The 27,595-nt window shown below is 42.1% G+C and overlaps 1 protein-coding gene across 1 annotated transcript in view; it reads right to left on the reverse strand.

Moving 5' to 3' along the window:
• Positions 1-27,595, reverse strand: part of LOC124594709 (PDF receptor-like) — a 397,833-nt gene that overhangs the window by 247,275 nt on the left and 122,963 nt on the right. The window contains exon 2 of the mRNA XM_047133076.1: positions 498-608. Within this exon, the coding sequence (XP_046989032.1) occupies positions 498-608 (111 nt within the window). The remainder of the gene's footprint in view (positions 1-497; positions 609-27,595) is intronic.

The raw sequence follows: 27,595 nt of genomic DNA on the forward strand, positions 1-27,595 counted from the left end.
AGCGGTCGTATCACACATACCTGGGGTGCTCTTGATGATACCTTTGACTCTGATGAACACAGAATGAAATGAAACCAGTAATATATCACCCATGGTGATTCACATAGACGTGTGGATCTTGGTCACACATGTGTTTTCCTGTCGAGTGCCCTACCGAGCTATCTGGCTTACACGTTTGTCTTCTTGCTGGATTCTGCTCATCCTATTATTTTTGGATTCGTCTGGCCTTGGTGTTAGTAAATGTAAAGAGGTACTTTGTATCGATTTGGGTTGAGGGTCCGTTTAAACTTGTGAATGTTAATGTGATTTTCCAACGTGATTGTTTCCTGATACTTTATTCTTGTTATTGTACAAATCTTTGAAGATGGCATGTGTTCCATGTGCGTCAGTAGAAGTGAGTCAACAAAGGAAGGGACAACTGTGTCATACATTAATATCTGTTAGGCTTTACTTAATCTGCTGTGATCATTTTTTTCCGTTTGGGGGTTGGTACTCACTGGTCTGGTCGAGCCCGTTGAAGCTGGGACAGCGCTGCTTGGCCGTGGTGCCCGCCCTGGTGGGGGGCCAGCACAGCACCAGGTCCCACGTCCAGTTGCAGTACAGGCCGCCTGGGAACATAAGACCTGGAGACGTACAGACCTCCTGCAAACACAATACAGTCTGCAGTATCCGGCTACAGGAATTCCGTAACACTAGAGGAGTATTCAACGGGCCCATAGGCTAGCAAGAATAAAATACACAGAGAGAAAGCCTGTCTAAAACTTTTACAAAAACAAGCCTGCAATCGTACGAGTGAAAGGACATGATATGGAAATGGTAGTTGAGAATGGGCTAAGATAGTGTGGTAGCCTTCACCTGATGTCATTTAATCTGTAAATTGAGCTGCCAATAAAGAAAACTATGGAAAAATTTGGAAAGGTATTGGAAGATCGAAGAGAAAAAATATAAGTTCCACAGTTTTCCGATGACACTGAAGTTGAGTCAGAGACCTGGAAGATCATATGAAAGGGAAGGGTAATATCATACATACAGATTATAACATGAACATCAACAAAAGGAAAACAAGAGCAGTAGAAGAAAGTCAAATAAAATTGGTTGATAGCGATAAAAATTATGTTTGGAAATGAGACACTAACGAAGTCGATGAGTTTGTCTGTTTCGGCAGCAAAATAACTGATAATTCCCGATGTAGAGAGGATACGAAATTCATGCTGGCAATAGCGAGAGAAGTGTTTTTCAGAAACAGAAAATAGGTAAGTTTATCAATGTCTAACATAAATTTAAACTCGAAACGTAGACGATAAACAGTGCAGAGGTTGAAGGTAATAGAAACTGGTGAACTATGATGCTATAGAAGAATGCTGAAGATTAGTTAAATGGGTCGAATAACTAATGACGAGGGACTGAAACGAAATGAAGAGAAAAAAAAAATTGTGGCTCAGCTGGAGTAAAAGAAAAGGTCGGTTGATAGGACACACTTTGAGGCATTTATGTATTATGAGTTAAAGGAAGGCACTGAGTGGGGTAAAAGCTGTAAAGTGACACCAAGCTTTGACTACAGTAAGTACATATATATATATATATATATATATATATATATATATATATAGGCAGATAGATAAAGAGAGAGAGAGAGAGAGAGAGAGAGAGAGAGAGAGAGAGTGAGAGAGTGAGAGAGAGGATGTCTCAAACCCTTCGCGCCAAACTGAAATTTTCCGTCTTATTGAAATAGATGATAGTGTGCCCGCAAAGGATTGTACTGAGATAGGGCACGAATCGTCGGAAATGGGTGAACGCTGTGTTATGGACACAGTGTTCAGCACATAACAACAACGTAGCTCACAATAATTGTTGAAAACTACGAGCGCCAAAGTCAATGCATACATGGCAAACGGAGCATGAATTTCTGCTACTCTCTTTAAAAGATCCTCGTGTCTGTTGTACCAGGTGACAGACCATAGAAGGCATGTCTTCATTCGTTTCTACAAGGGTTTCGTACGCCAACGCCCTGACGTAACACCAGAGGAAACCGTTCACAGGGTGTGATCCGGCGAACGTGCTAACCATGGGACAGGACGGCCCCTTCGAATCCAACGACGACTGTACGTGTTGTTAGATGTTCATGGGCGTTCACATCAAAGTTATCCGGTGCATCGTCGTGTTGAACCCACATTCTCTTGCGAACCAGGGGACATCTCGCAGAAACACCAAGTAACGTGGCCCGCTATAACAGGAAAGCAGCAAGTAAGTCCCTATTATATGACCTTTGGCAATTGCCTGCTAGTATGTTGACAGAGAATCAAAGATGATGGCCACAGATGTGGGTGGCTCAGTAGTTGTCCTCACTCCAGACATGCCTGCCGCAGGTGTTGAAAACATCATTACGGGTGAATAAGGCCTCATCTGTGAACGATAAAAGCCATACGAATATCGGCACTAGAGCACTGCGGTGCATAATCCATTGCCAGAAATGAAACCGAGGCTCAAAATCCGTTGAACCTAGTGGTTGAACATGTTCTTTTTGACAGGGCTGTAAGACCTGTTCCACCAGTACTCTACGCACAGTGTCATTTGAAGTGTTTAATTCACTGTCAAATTAACGGGTGCTTATTGCTGAGGGGTCGGCCACACGACCCAGCACCAACTCTTGGAAGTGAGCTGTTTGAACATACCTCTGGCGGGAAGCCTGATCGGCTCTTTTGGCGTGAATGGTCCCATCTCTCGTAAGTCGCTATCCACGGAGATAAGCTTCTTCTATATAGAACTGTTGGGAAAGCAATCTCTGTAAATTTGTGGTGTTTTACGATCACTGCAACCTGCTGCGCCGTACATTAATTGGAGGTCTGCCAACCCCCGCGACGACTAACGTTCCATCTTTGACTACACATCATGCGCTGTACACAGTAACGCAAACAACCATAGACATATCACAAGCTGTCTAGCGCAATGGTCAAGTGACACCAAGGATAGTGGTGTGCTTGGGGCACAGGCAGATCCACCGGTACGATGCATGCTGCCTTCAGAAGACACATGTGCTGTGATCTAAATTGTGCACACTATGTCTGCTTGGTGGTCAGAGGTGCATGCTGTTTATCACACGCTGTCCGTTCCTCTGTACAGCAAACACCCAGAATCTTTGCTCTTCATGCGCCGTTGTCATGCGTGCACTGAGACTGGTGGTCGTCGCTTTGAACAATTACTGTAAGCTACTTTGTTACAAACTGTACGTTACTTATCCATAACACAACAAATATGTTTTTCCAATTTTTGGTTCCCAAACTGTATGTACTGTTTATGGACCCACTATCACGTATTTCAATTTGAACCAAAAGGATTGAGACACCATGTATAGTTATCTTCTTCAACCCATCGTATGCTTTAATGAAGCTGCTTATAATATGTTGCACGAGAAAGAACGCTAATAAATATATTTTTTCGTCCTTAGACACCACACAAATTGGAAACAACAACATAAACAGTCCAGAGATTGTAAACAAATACAGTGCCAAGTAAGTCAAAGAGTATTCATTGCCAGCTTACATTGCGCACACAGATAACAAATGTATAAGTGTTTAGCTCTTTACAGCCTCTTCAGTTAAGAACACTAATACTGCAAATAATAAAAAATAAGAGAAAATAAAAGAAAATTATAAACCAAAATTGCAGCATATTTATATGACAATATACCATTTGGTGATTTGGGAGGTGTTTTGTGATTGATATACACGAAAATTAGCTATGAAATAATTATTTTGTTAGTTTACCGTTACACTTTATTAACTAAGTAGTACCAACGAACAGTGAGCCTCGATTGCTTTGGGTACAATAATAATTTTGAAAGCTTATTTAAAATAGTGAATGTAAGAAATTTCACTCGATATAGCATTAAAAAGCCATTTAACCCTTCCCTTAACCCTTCCCTTAGCCCTAGAACAAACCATATCAAATATTAAGTACCGTGATAAACGACGTGGCATGTCCACAATCTTCTCATTTCAAATTCTAATGGAGATAATGTTTCCTCCAGTTTCTGTCATGTTTCTGGCAATATTAAAGGCATCTCCTTCACTAGTCGCCTAACATCCCTTTTTATACTTTAAGTTTCGGTATTCAATAGAATTGGTGGGTCTTGTGGTATTTTGCCTTTAAGAAAATTTACGAAAATTTCACAGGTATCCTAAGGCTAGGGCACAAATTTCACAAACTAGGTCACCTGTCACGAGAATGTAGTGCAAATATCTAATACTGTCTTACTGATATCGCAATCATCAAAGGGAGGGCACCAAACAAGCCAGTGGTGTGTCATCAAATTCGATGGTATATGTACGGTAAATGCGAATGAAGTAAGATTTGAATGGTTGTTCGTGCGGGTCGCTTTGCCTGTGTAATTAATTCTTAAGTTTACTCTTGAATGTCTTTCTGAGTGAGGGATATGTTCTGTCACCGGGCAGTCAATTGTATTTCATCTATCGTTGTTGTTACTGCCGTTAAGCAGCGATTCTTAGAACGGGCTTGTTCATTCTATCCAACTGGCGGTGCTACATACGTACAACAGTCAGTGAGCACACATGCTTCCAATACATGCGCTGGCTGCCGTCTATTTGATGGTTTAAACAGCGAACTCTAAATGTCCGATGCTTGATTCAGGTTGCATTTCCCATAGAATGAGTAACCTAGGTGTAGTGAAGCATCTTAAAAGACCTAACAAATGGCAAGGGCTCCGGTCCAGGTTGTATACCAGTCAGCTTCCTTTCAGAGTAAGCAGATGCAACAGATCTATATTATCATTTATACAAAGTATATTAGCCCTCAATAGTAGAAATATCCGTACCAAAAGACTATTCCCATGGAGAAATGGCTGCCATCGACAGGGGATATAAAATTGACTCCATACTTTCACATTTCTAGAAGATCGACGGCGTCTCTCACAAGCAACACCGACGTCTAATCAAATTGCGTGCCTACGGAGTATCGCGTCAGTTGTTCCACTGGATCTGTGAATTTCAGTCAGAACGTTCACAGTTGGCAGTAACTGACTGAAAGTCATTGAGTAAGACATATGTAATATATGGCGTTCCCCAAGGAAGTGTTGTAGGCACTCTCCTGTTCCTGATCTCCATAAACAATTTAAAAGACAATCTGAGCAGTCGTCTTATATTGTTTGTACACGTTTTGTCATTTAGCGATTTGTAAAGTAATCAGATAATCAAAACCAGTTGCAATATGACTTAGGCAAGTTACCTGTATGGTGCAAAGAGTGGAAATAGAACATAAACAATGAAAAGTGAAAATTCATCCATTTGAGTACTAAAGGAAATCTGTTAAATTTCGGTTCCATGATAAATGGTTCAAATGGTTCAAATGGCTCTGAGCACTATGGGACTCAACTGCTGTGGTCATAAGTCCCCTAGAACTTAGAACTACTTAAACCTAACTAACCTAAGGACAGCACACAACACCCAGCCATCACGAGGCAGAGAAAATCCCTGACCCCGCCGGGAATCGAACCCGGGAACCCGGGAGTGGGAAGCGAGAACGCTACCGCACGACCACGAGATGCGGGCTCCATGATAAATCACATGAATCTAAAGGTTGTAAATTCAGCTTATTATTTTGGCATTACAGTTACAATTAAGTTAAAATGGAACGATTACATAGATAATGTCGTGGGAAAAAACCAAAGACAGCATTTTATTGGCAGAACACTTAGAAAACGTAACAGGTCTACAAAAGAGATTTTGCACTCCGCTTGTACGCCATGTTCTGGTGTAATGATGTTCGGTGTGGGATCCGCGTCAGATAGGATTGACGCAGGATACTGAAAAAGTTCAAAGAAAGGCAGCTCGTTTTGTATTATCGTGAAATAGGGGAGAAAGTGCCACGGATATGATACACAAATTGGAGCTGGATCTTCTCGATAAATTAACTCATCAACTTTCTCCTCATCGTGTGAAAATATTTGGTTGGTTCCCACCTACATAGGGTGAATTGACAACCACAATAAAATAAGGGAAGACAGAGCGCGTCCGGAAAGACATACGTGTTCGTTTTTCCCGCACGCTCTTCGAGAGTGGAACGGTAGAGAAATAGCTTGAAGGTGCTTCGATGAACTCGCTGGCATTCACTCAAATGTGAATTGCAGGGTAATCATGTAGATGTAGACTACGAAGGACTTCGGCTTTGTTCTAAGATTTGCAGTATTTTACACTGTTCATACATTGCTCAACCACAACAAGCCAGAAGTTTGTGTTGTGCGCCAAATTCTCAGCCTTACTGATTTTGTATCTAGTGATCTTGTTCAAATAAAGGGAACGGAATCACCGTTCCGATAGCTTCGGTACTATTTTCGTGTAGCTGTCGTGTGTTTTTGTCTAGTCTGAGGGGATGCAAGACGGGCAGTTACTGCAGGTGCTGCTAGAGCTTCCCACGAAATTCGAATTTCCAACTTTCTCCTCCGAATGCGAAAATATTTTGTTGACGCCGACCTACGTAGGGAGAAACGATTGTCATAACAAAATAAGGGAAGTCAGAGCTCGCACGGAAAGATATAACTGTTAATTTTTTCCCCTCGCTTTTCGAGTCTGGAGTAACAGAGGATAATTGTGTAGACGGTTCCACGAACACTCTGCCAGGCACATAAGTGTGACCTGTAGGGTATCCTCGTAGATGTAGATGTAGATGATCAAAACAAACTGCTTTTGATAAGATAGCAAAGAGCAGACCTGGAGCTTCCTGCAAGACAAGACTGATCGTGGAACCTAACCACTCACCGATTTCCGCTATATGACGCTTGGCCGGTTCCGAAACGGTTCATAATCGGTCGTGGTGGTGTTTTTTGTGCCATCTCAGTTACGGACGAGGGTTCCTTCAGCCCAGTATTCCCAAACCGCTCAGGACAGGATGAAGATGACCCATGAACACGGACCAGGCAGTTACCCCTCAGACCAACCCTACCTTTAGCAAACACTCTATTCCGTTAGTTGCTTTTTGTGTACTGGTCTTCAGTCGGTAGACTAATGTAACGAAGCTGTCCGCTCTAGCCTATCTTGCGCAAGTTTGTTCATGTCTGAATAATTACTGCAACCTACATCGACTTTGACTGGTCAATTATCACTACTCTCACTTCCATACATCATCGCATTAACTGTTCCTTGATACTAATTGAGGTATCCTATCAACGTAACCCTTCTCCTATCTCTCCCACAGCCGATATACCCAGCTTACTTCCTGGATTAATCTGCAGCACCACAGTTCAAACGTCAAACGTTTATAGCTGTGTTATATGTACTGATCACTCCAAGCAAGTATCTTCAGAAAATACTGGCTAAAATTTAAATTTCTTAGTGAGAGTTGACATAGTTCACTTCTTCAGAAACACATTTCTCTGTTCGACTGTCAATTTGCAGCCGAAATGGGAAAACATATCCGTTACACTTAACGTCATGTTTCCTAATATAGTACCCTCCGCATTCTCTGATTTAAATCGTATACATCCTGTTAGCTCTCGTTTAATTCATTATCAGCATTCACACTTCTGTACATCATCGCATTAATTATTCTGATACCAAACGCTCTATCAACCTATCCCTTCTCCCATCTCTCCCGAATCCTATCTACCCATCTCATTTTCTTGATTCTTCTGTTGCACAACATTTCAAACGTTTACAGTCGTCTTATGTATACTGTTCACTTAAAAAACTGTCCATTCTGTTAAACAGAGTTTCTAAATCTTTTACTCTCCGTGATAGAATTACAATGTTGACGACCACCCTTAAAGCTTTAATTTCTTCTCTCTCGCCTTTGATTTCTTTCTCACATATCTCCCAGGTTTCCATTCACAGTTTTTTCTGTGTACGAAGCGAATAATTTTGCGGACAGGGTGTAACCTAACTCTCGACTTCGATGGCTACTTACCTCCTTGCCGTTAAGATCAATGAGTCACAGGCTGCGGCATTTGTTGTACTCGATAAATAATCTTGCCTTTTGAGGGGGTGGGGGGCTTAAGGGGTAAAAATCGAAAAATGTGGAAAGAATTCCACATCGAGTACACAAACATATATTTCCAACATGTATGACATACGGTGAAACTTCTGAGGAGCTACTTTTCAATTTATGATTTTACAGTGGGTGACGAAAAGTGAAAATAGAACGCAGAATACGTAATTGAGGAACAACTGTAGGAAAATAATAGAGAACTCAGACTGTGCACCAATCTTAACTGCTCACGGCCTGAATGTCACCGGAAGAGATTGACAGTGTTCATCTAGATTACCAAGCTCTTTTGGAACACTGCGTCATAATCCAATTATTTTGTAACGTGAGATGAAAAAGACATTTCGAAATACTTCAAGACGGTTGTCTATGCCCGTATTATGAATTCCTCGGTTAGAGGCAGTTCTCGCAATTCTGCTACAGCTGCGAAAAAGCTAGAACTCAAACAAATATAAAGTTTTACTTTTATTCCAAAGGCGAATACTGATTTCGATATCGTTAGTCCTAGTTTCTTTTTCTGATGTATGACATGGTTAAAAATAGACCATCAGGCTCCACAAGAATTGCGCTGAAACTTGGCAGAGCTTTGAACAATCCCTTACTAGTGGATTCCAGACATTACTCGAATATCTTGTTACCAGAAGTATTCTTGACGTTCAGTTATATAGTTCATCGCTAATCGTAACGGAAATTGATATAAACCACCTGAATTCCTAGCTCTTCGCAGGATATGTCTCAGGTATTGAAGACATTTCTTCAATGAATGTCGAGGAACAAGAAATGGTGACGCTACATTACACGATTTAACGTTATCATTATCAGAGGGTTTCAAGCGTTCCCTCGAACACGTGCATGTCTTCCCGATGTTTCACCATAGATCAATCGCTAAGGCATCTCAGCCGCTATGTAATAGATCTGTCAACATATAGTTGAAACTTAGACTCGTTTTCCGCACAGATACCACTGTTATGAAAAACTGAGTAATCAGTCAATTGGAAAATATCATCACGCTTTTCAATAGGACATTAAACGTGCACCAAGACGAGAAACTTTTAATTAAATCAGGCACGTCAACACGGCCGGAAATGCGCAGAAAACTAATCAGCAGCAGAAGACGACAGCACGCTGATGGCGAGCTTATGCAAGCAATTAATGCACGAGCGTCTGCATTTTTACGCATAGTAGCGTGTCACGTAACTGGCATTATTGACTCTTTTTAAAGCTCACAATTTGAGTGAGAAGAACCGTTAATAATCTTTTGCCCATAGCTATACGGGTAATGTTTTTATTAAAATTAATGATCGTATGAAGAGTATGTTGTACTGTGAAAATTATACTGCACTTAAAACCAGTATATAAAAACGAAACACATTCCGCTCATATTCCATAGTATTTTGGAGTTTTATATAAAGAAATATTAGTAGAACTGGGAAGTAATGTCTTTTTTCTATACATTAAATCCAAAAAGATAAATTATTAAAAAGGTTTTATTTTGAAGCCGTGATGTAAATACCCTCGTTATGAACAAACTTTTGCCGTCTAGTGTGTAAATTTTCCATCTAATGTGTAAATTTTCAATACCGGATCGATAAAAAGCAACTTTTTCCGAACAAAATATCTAGTGATGGCATACTGAACATCGTCCACATTTTTTGACACTTATAAATTGTTGTCGCGATCAGAATAAATGAAAATCCGATAGCACAGCATCGGGCGAATATGGTGGCCGAGGCAGCACCTCCGACGCCAATTTATTAATTTTTTCCATAGTTCGACTCGCTCAGTCTTTTTTTTGCATTATCGTGTTGCAGAATCACGCCTTTTCTGTACATAGTCGCTGGGTACTTACCCACTAAAGATTGTTATACTCTATCCAGTTGTTCACAGCAAAAGTCTGCATTCACAGGTTATCCAGATTTCAGCAGTTCAGAGTAAACGTCCGTCGAATGCTCCACACACACACACACACACACACACACACAAGTGCCTTTTTGGGTGCATATCCGGCTTAGATGTACATCGTTACAATTCATTCGGAGATAGCTACCTTCTTGTGCGTATTTGCGGTGGATGGGTTATCTTTGATTGTCTTTAACAGTGATAAAAATGTTCTTGGATGATCGACCAAGGTTTTTCATGGGTGTTTCACATTTCCTCGATTGTTGACACAGATTTGCTTCCTCTTCTACCATTTGCAAGTCATTGTCTAAAGTTGTTGGGCTTCCTGATCGAGCCAGAAATATCAAAATTTCAGGGTCTCAAATCAGAAAACCAGCTTTGGCGTTTACGTGCGTCTAAAGTATTTGGATAATAATAGTAAATGTTTTCGATAGCAACTGTTGCGTTACTATACTTGGAAACTCAAAAGCATACGATCCCAGATACGTACCTCTTTTGGTATTTGACTGACCATTGCAGCGTAAATTGCAAGAACAAAAATTAAGACTGAGTTGTTTACGAATAAACAAGTCACTCTAACTTTTAAACGTCTTTGGCATGACTCCCAAGTACACAGTGAGGTGATAAATGAGAAGCAAATTTTCTGAGCTGCAGATAGGCAGAACTAAAAGACTGTCGGCCGCACTAGGTTGCCGCGTGGTCAGGGGCACATTGCTACGGTTCACGCGGCTTCCCCCATCGGAGGTTCGAGTCCTCCCTCGGGCATGGGTTATTGTGTTGTCCTTAGCGTAAATTAGATTAAGTTTTGTGTAAGCCTAGGGACCGATGACCTCAGCAGTTTGGTCCCATAGGAACGTACCACAAATTTCCAAAGAGAGTGTCAGAAAGAACTTCCTGGCGGGGGAACCGGGAACTAAAGTCGCTTCTGTAGATTTGGGAGCTTCCGGAAAATGACAATCGTTAGCCAGGATTGAGTGTAACTGGATGTTCCACTCATTAAATGAAAACGAAATATCGGCATTCGCAGAAGCGACTAGCTAAGTTTCATCACCGTAGTATAAACAGTGTGCTTCGTCGTCGTTTAGAATATGTATGTAATATAACGACACTCCTTTCCCAGAAGCATTGTCTTCCTACACCATTGCAAACTTTCACAACTACAATACTAACATGATGTGATATAATGATTGACCTTTTCTGGAAGATCTCGAATGAACACAGGCAGCATCTGTTCCTTTTATCACTATCATGCTACAAATTCTCTCTAGTTGTTTGCGTTACGTTCCGTTGCATTATTCTAGTTGTTTGCGTTACGTTTCGTTGCATTATGAACATCGTACATTAATCCTGACGTTAATGAGACAATTGTTAATATAATCAGTAAAGCCTATAAGATGGCTGCGAGAGAGTGCGCCCAGTGACTGAACAGCCAATCTCCAGATCTAGCAAGCATCGTCATTAGTCGTCCAGAAATGTAATCCTCCGCTGTATTAACGTATCTCCATCTTCATCAAGGGATACATCCCTACTCGGCAAACCACTGTGCAGTGCATGGCTTAGCATGCTTCCAACTGGAACACATTTTAACGTTTCATGTCGTTCCGTTGGCGTGTGGAGCATGGGAAGTAAACTTGGTCAAAACGCCCCTGCGTATCTTGTGATTATTCTGCTCTTGTGTTCATATTTACCAATGGGAGCGACACCTAGGCTTATGTAATGTACAGCTTGCTCTCAGTCGTGATACTCATTCCTGAAACTTTGTAAGTCTGCTTTCGCGGTACAGTGGACGCCTATCCTCGAATGTCTGCACATGTTTTTCAACACTTCCGCTACTCTGGTGATGTGGACCAGGCCCGTGACCAGTCGTAAGACAACTCGGCTGCCAGGTGATGGAGAGAGGGAGGGAGGAGTAGGGATGTGCGTGTTCACTGGGCGACCATGCTGTGAACATCCAGCAGCAGCTAGAGGGTGCCACCACCGTGAGAGCGACGGTTGAGCACTTGGGCAGGACGCGAAAGAGGTGCCTGTAGCATTCCCCTGCAGTCGCCCAAAGCGTTGCGCCTGCGGCGTCACCCTCGGTCTCGGCTCGGCGACGTTTCATAGAGTAGGGTATCAAGACATGTGAAAAATGACAGGAGTCCAAACGTTCATGTCAGGTATAATGTGGGTTAATGACGTGACGTTAGAATAAAATTACCCCACAGTTCTGTTCAACACCATCGTGGACGTGTCACAGCCATCTCTTACCCACATTCCACCCCTTCTTTTGACCCCTCTGTGATGGAGCTCAGAACCGCGACACCTGATGTAGCAATCACACGGTTTTCTTATTGATGGACGTAGGAAACATTTCAGATACACTGTAGCTCAGAATCGACAGGGAAGGACCTTAGGCGGTGGTATACAGAAACCATTCCCTTCCGTGGGGCACCGATCTCACACATTTCGCTGTCGAAAACGACAGTTGGCAGTGCGAAGAGCAACAGGACAACTTTCTTCACGATCGTTGATCCTCCTGACACCTCCCGGATGCTTCAGCCCTTCTGTTAGGGCACCGTGGGCCAGCGATCCCACTGAAGCCACCCCTACGTACACATCACACGCGAACACTGAAACACGTTGCGTTCACCGCCCTTCATCTTCCTCCACACAATTCCGACTTAGTCCCATACGATTGTCATCTCTTTCCAAAACATATAGAACCCTTCGAGGTCTTAATATTGATAGCAATGAACGGCGCAAGCAGAGGTGAGGTAGTGACTTCGTCAACGAAGTCAAACATTTTACAGTACTCGAACCAAGGAACTGGTCTCTCGTTGGGAGAAATATGTTCATCGCCAGGGTCACTGAGTTGATAAATAAATATCTAAACTTGACGAATAAAGAAGCAAAAGTGACTGGGTGTCACTTGTGCCATACGTCTGCACGCGAGATTTGAACACTCCTAAACATCCCCAGGTCCACTGTTCCCGATGTGATAGTGATGTGGAAACGTGAGGGGACACGCACAGCATAAAAGCGTACTGTCCGACCTCGTATGTTGACTGACAGAGACCGTCGACAGTTGAGGAGGGTCGTAATGTGTAATAGGCAGACATCTATCCAGACCATCACACAGGAATTCAAAACTGCATCAGGATCCACTGCAAGTACTATGACAGTTTGGCAGGAGATGAGAAAACTTCGATTTCATGGTCGAGCTGCTGCTCATAAGCCACACATCACGCCGGTAAATGCCGAACGACGCCTCGCTTGGAGTAAGGAGCGTAAACACTGGACGACTGAGCGGTGAAAAAGCGTAGTGTGGAGTGACGGATCACGGTGCACATTATGGCGATCCGATGGCAGGGTGAGGGTATGACGAATGCCCGGTGAACGTCATCTGACAACGTCTGTAGCGGCAACAGTAAAATTCGAAGTCTCAGGTGTTATGGTGTGGTCGTGTTTTTCATGGAAACGGTTTGCACCCCTTGTTGTTACACGTGGCACTATCACAGCACAGACCTACATTGGTGTTTTAAGCACCTTCTTGCTTCCCACTGTTGGAGAGCAATTCGGGGATGGCGACGGCATCTTTCAACACGATCGAGTACCTGTTCATAATGCACGGCCAGTGGCGGAGTGGTTGCAGTACAATAACATCCCTGTCATGGACTGGCCTGCTCAGAGTCCTGACCTGAATCCTTCAGAACACCTTTGGGATGTTTTGGAACGCCGACTTCGTGCAAGGCCTCACCGACCGACGTCGATACCTCTCCACAGTGCAGCACACCGTGAATAATGGGCTGCCATTCCCCAAGAAACCTTCCCGCACCTGATTGAACGTATGCCTGCGAGAGTGGAAGCTGTCATCAAGGCTAAGGGTGGGCCAACACCATACTGAATTCCAGTGTTACCGATGGAGGGCGCCACGAACTTGTAAGTCATTTTCAGCCAGGTGTCCGGATACTTTTGATCACATAGTGTATGTTAATCAATTTGTTTCAGCAACTTTTGTTTTGTGTTATTCGTGTTTATTTTGCAACCAAGTAAATCAGTATCGTAAGACACTTCGCATACTATAACTTAAAATAACTTTCTGGCTATCGCATCACCTAGGAAGAAAGTACTGACCTGCAGTCATCTTGAAGGTACCTCTACGAAGAATGAAACATTTTATCTGCATATCTCATTATACAGGCTGTAAAGGGCAAGTGTTTAGAGGGTACCACAGACCTGTATGGGAATTCGAGACGAACAATGTGATATAAGACAAAATCTCGCACTGAGCGAATACGCTGTAGTCGTTTAGGTTATTTTTGGAGGCTTGACGGACTACAAGTGTCTTATATAAAACTGTTCGTTTCGGCGTCCTGTAAACCACTGCGGTATGCTGTACACTGTTATGGTTCACACGCCGTACACATTCATTAATGAAATTCGCCATAAGTAATCCATGAAGTAGAAGAAGGGAGAGTGATGTCCGCATCTACAATACTGAAAGAAAAATTAGCTTCTTTACTTTCAGTAGCTCACAGTGGAGTTCGATAATTACCACCAAAAGTTTTCGATGATTTGACAAATAACAGTTTGGCAGATAGTAAATATGATCAAATATCTTTTCTGCTGCATAGCCCCTCTTGTTCCGCAGACGAAGTTGTATTAAAAGATTCGGTAGCCTGTAAAATAAATTCCCAGTTTTAAATGTGATAGTGTGAATGGGACTGAAAAATAATGTTTATTAATGTTAATTTTTAGCCGATGTGAATTTAGAAGTTTTTGTGTATGCCCAACATGTAACTACCCACTGGAAGTAGTCATGTATACATATCAGGTACACTGCCTCGTTCTACATCATATTGATAAAAGAATTCTTCAATATCTTTGGAACGTTAACACGGAGATGATTTTGGGTAACCAAACTGAACGATAATGGAGCACAGATACGCTTAGGAGTGGGTGAAGAAGGTTTGTTGCGATTTAATGTCGCAGGGACGAGTCGGAGAGTCCCAGATTGGACAGGTATAAGGAAGAAATCCGTCGTATTTGAAAAGTCTTACTAATGTATGCCGGCCAGTGTGGCCGAGCGGTCCTAGGAGCTTAAGTCTGGAACCGTGCGACCGCTACGGTCGCAGGTTCGAATCCTGCCTCGGGCATGGATGCGTGTGATGTCCTTAGGTTAGTTAGGTTTAAGTAGTTCTAAGTTCTAGGGGACTGTTGACCTCAGATGTTAAGTCCCATAGTGCTCAGAACCATATGAACCAGTTTTTGAATCTCTCATACCCCTAATTGCGTCGGACGTTCCGGTCCTTTTCGTAGACTGCAGGTTTAATTATTGATTTAAGGGAATCTTTTTGTCCAAATTTTTATACCGAAACGAAGAGTGTAAGGTGAACAAAGTTGTTCAGATGTATCACCGTGAGTAGTAGTTAAAAAGAATTTAATTGCTTGAAAAAATCAGGTTAATTAAGGGAAAATTGATTAGTAATTTGTAGGAAACTGAAGTAATTCACGAACAGTTAATTCATGTCACGAAGTCTTAACCATTTGGCACATAATATGTTGCGTTTATGTGATATATAACTGTCAAAATAACTTTTTTTGATCCAGGCACTAAATTCAGGATAGTTTGAGAAAATAAGATGGTAGTAAAGCGATTCTGTAAACGTCTTTATGGTATCATCTCACTGTTAGTGGAACTCTATAAGTGGCCACTGTCTCTTCCGCAGCCATTAGCGCTTCGTAGTGGAAAGCTGACAACAGGGCTGGTTGCTGTCAGAGATGTTTATGGCGACTCGACTATACGATGTCTCAAGCATCAATAGAGGTGCAGCAGGTTGGCGGACCAGCAGAGACATAATTATGGTAAAAGAACGAAAGACTTCCAACAACGATGAAGGTTGAGGAAGTGTCTGAGATGCACCGAAAACGGAGAAGATCGCCCGAGTGTGGTATTTAACCACCAAAAAGGTTTCCTTCGAATCTAGTATTATTTGTAGGAGATTTCGAGAACGGAAGACATAAGGAAGGGAACTGAATGCCTTATAGGCCTAGCAGTTCTGGGCACAAGAAGTTGCATTGGGGTGATATTTAACTGTCAAAATGGTTTCGGTCAGGCAAAGACTAAATTCATTGCATTTCGAGAACGGAAAATGCAGGGAAAGGACATGAGATTTCCAAAGGATCATGCTTTCTGAACAAAACTTTAAAACAAAATAAAAATTTAAAATGGTTAAATATTTGGTGAAATATTCATCATTTGGATTAACAGCTCTTGTATTTTTCGTCTTGCAGTTAAAATTGTTGGATGTGCGGTCCGCCAGTTACGCAAAACATCGTTTTTTTTTTCGAAGTTTCCAAATATGTATCAGCACCACTGTGCCATCATCAGTGGGTTTCTGTTTTACTTAATCTGTAATGTGAAGGTTTTTACTAAATGATAACAAAACTACAGAAGTATTTAGTTCTATTGGTTCATGTTAGTTAATACCTTTACATTCAGTTTGCATGGTTTTGCGGGACCACTTGCGTATTATTTCGTACCGATAGCTTGTCATCTGCAACCAAATGATGTTGAAGAGAAATTTTGTTGTGAGTTAACCTATCATTTTATGCTTGAAACGTAATTTGGTTTGTTGCGATATTTCGCGCATATATTCGTTCTTTCTTACGTTTTTGTGTGGAAAGCGCTTTCTTCTCAGCATCCTGGTGAGGTTTTGTGAAGCAGAGTCACTGTTCATTTATTCACAAGTGAGTTTGGCGCCAAATTTGAATTTTGTTTATATTTTATCTTTTTATGTGTTTGTGTGTGAGGGGGTTGATTGTTTAGATGTTAGTGTTGTCTTTTCTATAAAGTTCCTTTAATGTGTTAAATAGTGTGCCCTTGCAGAGTGTAGTGTATTAATTTAAGACCTGTTTCCCTTCTGCTATTGCCTTCTGTATGTGGAAGTTTTCCTCAGTGGGCTGGATTTTACTATTCTTAAGTCTGTTTCTGTTGTAGTTGGGTGGTAATTGTGGGCTATTAGGTTGGCTATGGTATCCTGTGACATCCAGAATATATGTTTTCGTGCTGCAACATGTGGTCGTGCATTGCCTTGCTGAAAAAGAAAACTGAATAGACAAACAACGGACTGGCAGTTTCTTTAACAGAGCATCGGCAGAAGCTCTCCCGTGGTGGTTGATCAGCAGGCATAAGGCCCTGTACACGCTACGAGTGACACGGATACTTGAGCGGTTTATACCACAGGACGCAATTTGCGCCTAATACGCGTCGATGCCGTCACGTATGAAACAAATTATCAGGACCCATGGGGGCCCAGGGAACAGGACACATGCTGAAGCGAGGTGAGTGAAATGTTAATCATTTCTGCAGAACATACATGTCGTGTCAGTATGAACGTCCCGTATCTGGTTGTTCGAGGTGTTCTATTTTTCTCGGAACGTAAGTGTAATTTTGAATGTGTTTTCTTGCTCAGTGTCATTACTCTCATATTTGTTCCTATTGTGGGTGGAGTGTGGTTTTCTTGCCGGAGACGTGCTGCAAATATTGAATGGCTGGTGCCATAATTACATGCTCTTCAGTATTGTTGTTTTTTTTCCATATATTCTACTGGTTAGTCCTAGGTGTAGAACAATACAGATGTTACACTGGATTTGGTGAATGCCCGAATTTTTGGTATATATCTCTGGCATCCTTCTATTTTACACATGTCTGTACTGAATTATCGCTTCGCTTAGCTGTTTTTATCCTTGTTTGTTAAAGCTGTTAGCGGTTCTGGCTATCTAGTTGTTTCCATATGTGAGAGTGTACCAGTTTGAGATTTTGTGCTGTGTTTCAGTTATGTAACAGTGGCAGAGATTTTTGTGGTAAGTATTGTACGTCTATGCAATACTATTTTACTTGATTTGATTGTTTTATTTATATTTCTGGATTTTCTTTTTTAATTTTGTAACTGGAGATTACTTGTAACCATTGTTTTCTTTTATTTAAATTATTATGTGTAACTCCTTACTTTAGTTCTGCTTATGTAGTGGTACCTTGCTTTGTCTGTGGAGCTTTTTATGTGATTGCGGCTGGTTTGATGACTAGTATAGCATTGCGCTTTTAGTGGTGTTTTCTTTGTAAATACTCGTCCTGAAGGAGTGAGAGTTATTTTTCCTTTTGGTATCTGTATCTGGGAAGTTTGTTCACCCTGCTTGTTCTTGTTCGAAACTGAACTTTAAGTTTTTGCGTAGTGTGTTTAACTCTGTGTGTAGTTCTTCTATCTCTTTTTCTGATCCATCTACGAAGTATTGGATGCCATCAATTTATCGCTACCAGCATAGCAGTTGTATTTTCCTGGTGCTATTTTATGAAATATTTTTGCTTCTATTATGCTATCTTTCCTGAAAGAAGAAGGACGGAAAACCGATCGGCGTGGGTTTCATTCAACCAGTGACTAGTCGCAATATTTCATTTCACCTTCACATGAAAATGTCTGAACCACTCTCGCCAACCTATTCACACGAGGATGAGCACAGTGCCTGGGCTGCGGTTTATAGCACTTTCAGGGTAACTCCTCGTTTCCTGTTACCTAGTTTTCTCAGTAAGTTATTTACTGTGGCACCTATTTGTACGGTCTTCCATTAACAGTATTTGTATGTCAGTGTCCAGTCCAGTATGACAGACAAGTACAGCAGATTAAGTGTGTGATACAGCATGATGCCATTTCAGGATACAGTCAGCTGCTGGTTTCCTTGTAATGGACGAAGCTGAAGTTAGGTGAAACATAGGTTCTAATGTAAGAAATATTAGTACACGTAATATTACCAGCATTAAGTAACTGTAATGATTCGAATGTCGGCTCCTCGATATCTTTATGTCGATAATCTTGGAAATAAGCACCGGTTTCAAATCGTCTCTTGTAGTGCTCACTCTTGAAATTATCTTCTACAGCGACCTAATTAATAGGATACTGAGAAAATGATGCTGAGAAACTGAAAGCAGCTCGTAAGTAGCACACCGCGCTTAGTACACGTCCACCGCGGCGCTCGGGGGCCACAGCACAGTTGCGACACCTGCTGATGGGCTTATGAGAGCTTGAACCGGTCGTCATAATAAAAGAAATTTACAACTCAAGTGGTATTTTCAACCTCTGGTATATTGCTCAGTTGTGGATGTTCTTCCAACAGGATTGTTCTGTATACCAGATATTGCTATCGGCGAATATTGTATGAATAGAAAGGAGAGCAACAGAAATAATGACCACTTTATTTAATTCACTGTAAACGTTGAGAAACCAGAACTGTCAGTCACTTGAGTATAAACGCTAACTACCCTGCACTCACAAGGAGAGGACGCCTACCCAGCATCGCCGAATGCATCCAAATTTATGGTACATGTAGCGCCTGGTAGGACAAGAAAGAGACCAAGGGGGAACATCAGATGGCCAAGCGTTTAGGAAATAAAAGGAATTTTGATACGGATCTATCACCATGTGCACCTTGCCAATTGCTCCTGTCAGAGTGAGATTGGCTCAGCGGTAAGAGATCGGATTCACCTTGGATGGGTCGCAGGTTCGGCTCCACCCGGTGGTAAACATTTATTTGCTCCTTGGCTACATGACACTGGTTATTTTGTTAAGCATAAAAGTATGGGCATAGGATGAAATGCGGGACTGCAAACACTGAAAAAGGGATTCTAGTTAATGCGTACACGGGGACGTCGTATCTTTAAGTCGATGCTTCCATTCTTTTGTAATTGATCAGTTACATGTACTGGGGTGATATTGATCAAAGAAACAGGGGAAGAAATAATTTTGACCTCATCTTGTGCACGTTATAAACGCCTCCTTTTTGCAGTGACATGGTTTTTTTAATGTCTCCATAGAGAAACAAACCTGATTGACATTCTGAAAACAGCTTCTTTTATCGCACAGTCCAGCAGCGAAACACACGTAACGCAGCATGTCTCTGAATACGTGTAAGGATAGCTGGTAATGTACAATGGAATATAGTTTGATGCTAGCGTCTCGGGAATTGATTTTTTCTTACTTCTCGGTGAGGTACATGCAGTTTTGACATTTTTATATTAGGTTTTTTTACCTGACGATAAAAATATACATCGCAGGGTTGCAGTAGTGGCATACATTTGGAGGAATAAATTTGGTACTGCACGTTGGATATCCGTCTTCATCTTGGAGCAGTTCGTCATATATTTGCCAAGGAGCACAAAAATATTTGCCGCTGGGTGGAGTCGAACCCGCGACTCTTTCAGTACGAAACTGTTCTCTCACCGCTTTTTTTAAATTGTTCGTGATTGATCACGGTATTCGGTCGGGGGGACGCCCTATGAAGCTTGTTCAAGTTCATCGTTGATCCTTTAACTCAGTTTTATTTTTATTACAGAGGGCAGCTAACACACTTTTTTGTCACAGGTACAACTGATATGGTGCACTTGGTGATAGATCCGAATCATAATTCCTTCTATTTCCTAAACGCTTGGCAATCTGAAGTTCCCACTTGGGGCAATTTCATGTCTCACCACGCCCTACATTTACCATGAATTGGGACGAATTCGGCCATGACGAGTTTGCGTCCTCCCCTTGTCAGTTAGCAGACAGGATAGGAAAAATCCTGGTGAGTTGTACGATGGTGATTACCCTCTTCATTGCACTTTAACATGGTTAGCAGAGAACAGATGTAGAGAGAGGTGTAATTAACTTCGTTCTCCCGATCCCTACGGCATTATTTCTCACCTAATGTTGATTCTTAAAGCTTTGTACGTAGGTTTTCACAGGATAGTCTGTGTCTAACTTTAAGCTTCTGCCAGTTAATGTTTTTCCAGCTTCTCGCTTTACGCTCTCACATCGTTCAAATTAACCTGCGACCATTTCAGCTGCTCTTCTCTGTGTAGTTCAGTATGCGCCGACAGCTCTATTCAATATGGATTCCACTGACTTGAGCAGTGTTCTGGGACTAGTAGCACAAGTATGTTGTAACCAGTTTCTCGTTTGCCGATACTGATAGGGGTGGATTTGGTCTTGTTGGGATGACTAGAATGGGTGCGCTCAACCACGTGAGGACAACTCAGGAGATAATTGAGTGAGGTGTAGCACCTCCAAGGTGAAGAAAGCTGACAGCGATCAGGTGAGCGGAGTGCTGACAACATGCCCCTCCAAATGACGCCGTAGTTCGAGGTTGAAATGGCGGCCGGACGGTCCCGATTTGCCCATCTCGGCCAGAACGTGGAGCTCTGACTGCTTTACCTTTTGAACGCAAGGAAACCGACTTCGAAATCTTAGGGAACGATCACATCCGGTTGATGAGAAGTCTCGAAATAATGTTTTAGGCTTTGTTATGGCGTAGCTTAAAGCTATAACAATGTTGTCTAAGCAGCACAACAACCAATGATTGCGAACTACTGGATATTCCTTGCTCCAGATTTGCAGCAACTGGAGCAGCGCACTTGAAATATTTCTGCTCACTGGCTTCTCTTAACGCGGGCTCATTTCCAAGCCAATTATCTTGCCACGGCAGCACTTCTCCCTGATCGTCTAAGTTTGTCACTTCCTGTTATTCATATGATGACCGATAGCGTTCTGATGTCACATCCACATGGTGAAGGACATTCGTGGTAAAATAACTACCTACAAATGGGCGTCATAGGAAAGAAATTACGCATACCAGCATTTATTTTTTGGTAATCACCTTCTTACCCGCCGCTCCTGCTGCGTACATGTACAGGGTGTTCGGGGTGGAGGTGTAGATATTGTGCTCACTGGTATCTTCACTTCACTTCACTTAGTTGTTTTTTATCTGTGTACCAGTTTCACAGGAAACAAATCACATAATTTAATACCTGATGTTTGTAGCACTGTCGTAACTGTATCACTAATTGAACTACACCTGTCAGTACAGACTACCCGTTTTACGTCCAAGAGTTCCCACTTCAACATCTGATCTGCTGCCCAGGGGAATGTACTCATAAGCAATGGCAGCGTGATGTTGGTAGGAGAACTCTGAGAAACTAACGAATCTAAACACACACCACTCTTAATAGATATAATTATTAATAAACAAATGAAGTAAATTCTGATGTAATGTTGTTCAGTACACTATTTTCAGTCATCAATAAAAGTATCTGCACTTGTACCCTTAACCCCCTCTACATATGTCTCAAACTCACTCACTCACCGACACACACACACACACACAGACACACACACACACACACACACACACACACACACACACACATTCACACACGTATATAAGACGTCCCAGGAGGAATGATCAGTATTAAGGGATATAATTCGAAACAAAAGCGTCTACTAGACATGCGCTCTCGAATGTATACCTTAATAGCTAAGAGTACTTTTTCAACGGACTGAACGTTTCTCTTCAACTGTATGCTCTTTGTTTTACATATTTTGAGAGGTGGTATTATGGACCAAAACAAGAAACAATTGTCCAGTAAACATTGGCTCTAAAATTCATACTTTAAGAGCTACTGTGAAACACATCCGTCTACTGAACAAGTGCTCAAAGCTCTTAAGGTACGCAGTTTAGAGACCATGTTTATTGAGCACTTCTTTCTTGTTTTGGTCCATAGAACTTCCTCCCAAAACATGGTAACAAAGAGTTGGCAGCAGAAGATGGTATCAAAAATGAAGAAGTTCTCATGCATTTTACAGCCCACGCTTACTAGACACTGTTGTTTTGAGTGATCGTTGCTATCAAATCCCAGAATATAAACCATTCCTCCTGGAACACACTGTACACATATGTACGCATAAATCATGGTATCACGTCGTCACAGAACATTTTCACAACTCATCCCACCTCATCCTGACACAAATCACTAGGGGCATTTTAGTTATTTTACTCCCACAGCTTTTTATACAAACAATTAGTTGTTCCCAGCCATACATTATGTTGGCTCAGTCTGGCTAAATGGAATAAGCACACAATATGTATGCGAGTAGCATATATGTCCTGATCCCCCTTCCCTGTCTCTGTGCATCTCCTCGGCCCGCTGTCTTTGTCCATCTCCTTCTCCTTTCCCTACTTTCTGTCAAGCACTTCCTCGCCCCTCACTCTACCCATCTTCTCCTCATCTTCTTCTCTCTATATTCTCCTGCCTCCGTTCTCTGCCCTTGTCTCAATCCATAATCCCCTCTCCCCTTTCTAAATGCATGTTCTCCTCCCCCCCCTCTCTCCATTTACTCCTGCCCCATTTCTCTGTCCATCTCTCCCTTTCTGCTTTCTACGTCCATTGTCTCCTACCCATCTCCCTATTACCTCTTCCCCTCTCTCTTACTTTGAGCCTTGTTTATTGTTCTTCTAAAGTCAGATTTTGAAGTGCTTTTGCAACCATAAACGATAAACCATAAATACAGCTATCTGTATGGTAACAACGTTTCACTATAATATATTTTATATACACTAACAGGAAAAAGTTGCAACAAAACAAATAATTAATATAGAGTAACGAAATTTTGGGAATACATTTGTCTAGGTTCAAAAATGTTCAAATGTGTGTGAAATCGTATGGGACTTAACTGCTAGGTCATCAGTCCCTAAGCTTACACTCTACTTAACCTAAATTATCCTAAGGACAAATACCCACACCAATGCCCGAGGGAGGTTCAAATGGCTCTGAGCACTATGGGACTCAACTGCTGAGGTCATTAGTCCCCTAGAACTTAGAACTAGTTAAACCTAACTAACCTAAGGACTTCACAAACATCCATGCCCGAGGCAGGATTCGAACCTGCGACCGTAGCGGTCTTGCGGTTCCAGACTGCAGCGCCTTTAACCGCACGGCCACTTCGGCCGGCGTCCCGAGGGAGGACTCGAACCTCCGCCGAGACCAGCCGCACAGACCATGACTGCAGCGCCCAAGACCGCTCGGCTAATCCCGCCCGGCATTTGTCTAGCTCACATTTTAAAGTGATTAGCATTGCCAGATCAAAGGTTAATGTTAACATGAGGTAAGCCGTTACAAATGTGAAATGCTGGTACTTCAATAACAGATGTAACTACCAGAACATTAAATGTAAGCATGCGAACTTGTATGCATTGTGTTGCGCAGGTACCAGGTGTCAATTTATGGGATGGAGTTTCACGGCTGTTGCAGATGGCACGTTAGTCAATACTGGAACGGTTAATGCTATCTGTGGATGACGCTGGAGTTGTAGTCCGGTGATGTCCCATATGTTCTAGATTGTAGACAGGTCTGTTGATCGAGCAGGTCAAGGCAACATGTCGATACTCTGTGGAGGATGTTCGTTTACACACGGTGTTTTGTAGGCGAGCGTTATCCTGTTGAGAAACGCCCCCTAAAATGATGTTCATGGATGACAGCACAACAGGTCGAGTAACCTGATTGTCATACAGTTTTGCCGCCACTGTAAGGCGGATAACCACGAGAGTGTTCTTGTCATACGAAATCGCAACCCTGACCGGTGTGTGGCGTCTCCGAACTCCAAACCCGTGCTGATATTTTCGACGCCGTAAAGCTGCTACTTCCACAGCTCTATCATTGGAGTTGCGACACGATGCGTGATGACGTAGGTCCCCGTTGATGAACGGGAGACAGAAATGCGAACTCGTAAGATGGATGCTTCTTCTGTTTTAAGATTGAATGATTCATTGCCTGGATATGGAGTAGTTGTTAAATCTTATCTCATCCGCATCGTACACGCCACCAATTGCGAGGAAACATTGCAATTACCAGTCTTCTCGTACGTTGTTGGCTCGGTGCTATGGAGTTGTAGAACCTGTATGAAGCGAGATCCACAGATACTCTTTGATCACATCTGCGTGAACCTACGCCGTAATGTTAAAAAAATGTTCAAAAGCTCTCTACTCAATTAATGTAGTAGGTATTTTGATCTTCGAGATTGAATTGTCCCTGCTGAACAGTCGTTGATTAACTATCATTGATTAAATCACTAAATAATGTAGTCCGCACAGTTTATTGTTCCTTGGCCACTAAATACCTTATAACTTTCGCATCAAATGCACACGCAGTTGGTTGGTAAAGTCAGTTCTATTGGAACTAAGTTTCTTGACGATTACGACAACTTGACTCTCCAGCGTAATTGTATCATCTTCGCGAAGTCGTGTAATTGTGTCCTACTCGAGACTAATTGAGTGTAGTCCTCTTCTTTTAGTTCCAACTATTTGAAAGACAAGTCCAATATTCACTAGTTTCGTCAATAAAGTTAAATTAATCTGTTATGCATGGTTAAACGCGTCTATCATTTACTGTCTCTGCTTAGAAAATCAGTTTCCGAAGTTCGTGAATCACGTCACGCAAGAAAAACTTCCGAACGCAAAACAATCTCGTCGCGTTGCGTACTCTCAATAATTAAGAGAAGAATTGTTCTCGCACGTCTTTACAGGACGAGAGGCAGCAAGCGACTTCTTCTGTCAAAGAGTATTGTAGGCGCATTAAATTCCTTCATAGCGCATACAACTCTCTTCCACATAAAAGTTATCTCTGACTAACATCACCTTGGACTTAACTTTCAAGGTATCAATTGAAATTATCACTTGGATATTTGTCCATTAATTAAACCTGAGGTTTATTCCTCTAATTTTCATAACAAAAACTCTCAGCGATGTATAATGTTATTGTTATCAAAACTTCTTGGTGGTAGCTTATCGGCAAAGATATCGTATTTGCCAAGATAACTCTTCCCTACCTCATATTATGATAGAGTTAATTGACTTTAAGGGGGTCGTTGGGGTGTTATAAGCACAACAGGTCGAATAACCAGACTGTCATACAATTTTGCGTCACTGTAAGGCAGACAGCCGGCTGGAGTGGCCGTGCGATTCTAGGCGCTACAGTCTGGAACTGCGAGACCGCTACGGTCGCAGGTTCGAATCCTGCCTCGGGCATGGACGTGTGTGATGTCCTTAGGTTAGTTAGGTTTAAGTAGTTCTAAGTTCTAAGGGACTGATGACCTCAGAAGGTGAGTCCCGTAGTGCTCAGAGCCATTTGAACCATTTTGTAAGGCAGACAACCATGAGAGTGCTCCCGTCATATGAAATCGCAACCCTGACCACAAATCCAGGTACACGTCCAGTGTGTCTAGCACGCAGAGATGTTGATTGCAGTCCCTCAACTGACCAACTTCTGACCAACGCACGACTATCACTGGCACCGAGACAGAACTAGCTTTCATCAGAAAACACAACAGACTTCCAACCTGCCCTCCGCTTCACACCGCTGAAGTCTAGAATGGCGGTGGTTTAGATTTAGGATTCTGGCTCGGAGCTTTCGTTGAAGCTACCGATTTGCAGCTGTTCGTTGCGTCACTTTCCAAGTGCTGTTTATACTGCTGCCACAGATGCATTACAATGTGCTAGAGCCATACGTCGAACACGATGGTCTTCTCTCTAGGTAGTGCCACGTGACCTTCCGGCCCTTGGTCATCTTGCGACTGTATATTCTTGTTACCACCGCCGCCAGTAATCATGTAGTGCGGTAGCGTTCTCGCTTCCCACGTCCGAGTTCCCGGGTCCGATTCCCGGCGGGGTTAGGGATTTTCTCTGCATCGTGATAACTGGGTGTTGTGTGATGTCCTTAGGTTAGTTAGGTTTAAGTAGTTCTAAGTTCTAAGGGACTGATGATCATAGATGTTAAGTCCCATAGTGCTCAGAGCCAAGTAATCATGTACAGCATCCAGCTCCTCTTAGCGACCTCTTTCGAACTCAGTGGCTCGTTGATATTGGCATCTTTGTCGCCTTAAAGGCATTCTTCACTAACATCTGCTCACTACTTACAATCTCAGAGTTAACTAACGGTCGCGACTATTATAGCGTGTATTTAAAGCAAACCTTATTTGTATCCTCATAGCCACGCTACCAGCGAAATTTGAGCAGACATCATCATTCACATGTAGAAAAACGCTTACTAATTATCGTTCATGTCGGACAACACCTTCTTGGTGTGGAGACTTTTTTCTGACAGTCGATATATGTTAAAAATATGTGGCGTGTATGTGTCCAAACGTTCCTTACAGTAACGTATGAAAAATTGAAATAAATAGGTCGAGTATTTTTTGAGGTTCTTTGTAACACTGTTTCCCCTTTACATATATATTTATATATTGCATATAGCCTATGTTCGTTTGGGTGTTCATTAGAGCTTTGTGAAGAAATCTAAAGTAAACAGGTCAAGAATATTTCGAGATTTTTGGTAATAACATTTCTCCTTCATATACTACAAGTTTATTTATACAGGGTGAGTCATAAATAAGGAAAAATATGTCGAGGACCGCGTGCTGCTATGCGCAACGCGTGAAGCACAATTGTTTATTTCGTTCTACTCCGATGATGTTGTTGTGGTCTTCAGTCCTGAGGCTGGTTTGATGCAGCTCTAAATGCTAATCTATCCTGTGCAAGCTCCTTCATTTCCCTGTACCTACTGCAACCTACATCCTTCTGAATCTGCTTAGTGTATTCATCTCTTGGTCTCCCTCTACGATTTTTACCCTCCACGCTGCCCTCCAATGCTAAATTTGTGATCCTTTGATGCCTCACGACATGTCCTACCAACCGATCCCTTCTTCTAGTCAAGTTGTGCCACAAACTTCTCTTCTCCCCAATCCTATTAAATACCTCCTCATTAGTTACGTGATCTACCCATCTAATCTTCAACATTCTTCTGTAGCGCCACATTTCGAAAGCTTCTATTCTCTTCTTGTCCAAACTATTTATTGTCCATGTT

The sequence above is a fragment of the Schistocerca americana genome, chromosome 2 (genome assembly GCF_021461395.2).
Source record: "Schistocerca americana isolate TAMUIC-IGC-003095 chromosome 2, iqSchAmer2.1, whole genome shotgun sequence".
Lineage (NCBI taxonomy): Eukaryota > Metazoa > Arthropoda > Insecta > Orthoptera > Acrididae > Schistocerca > Schistocerca americana.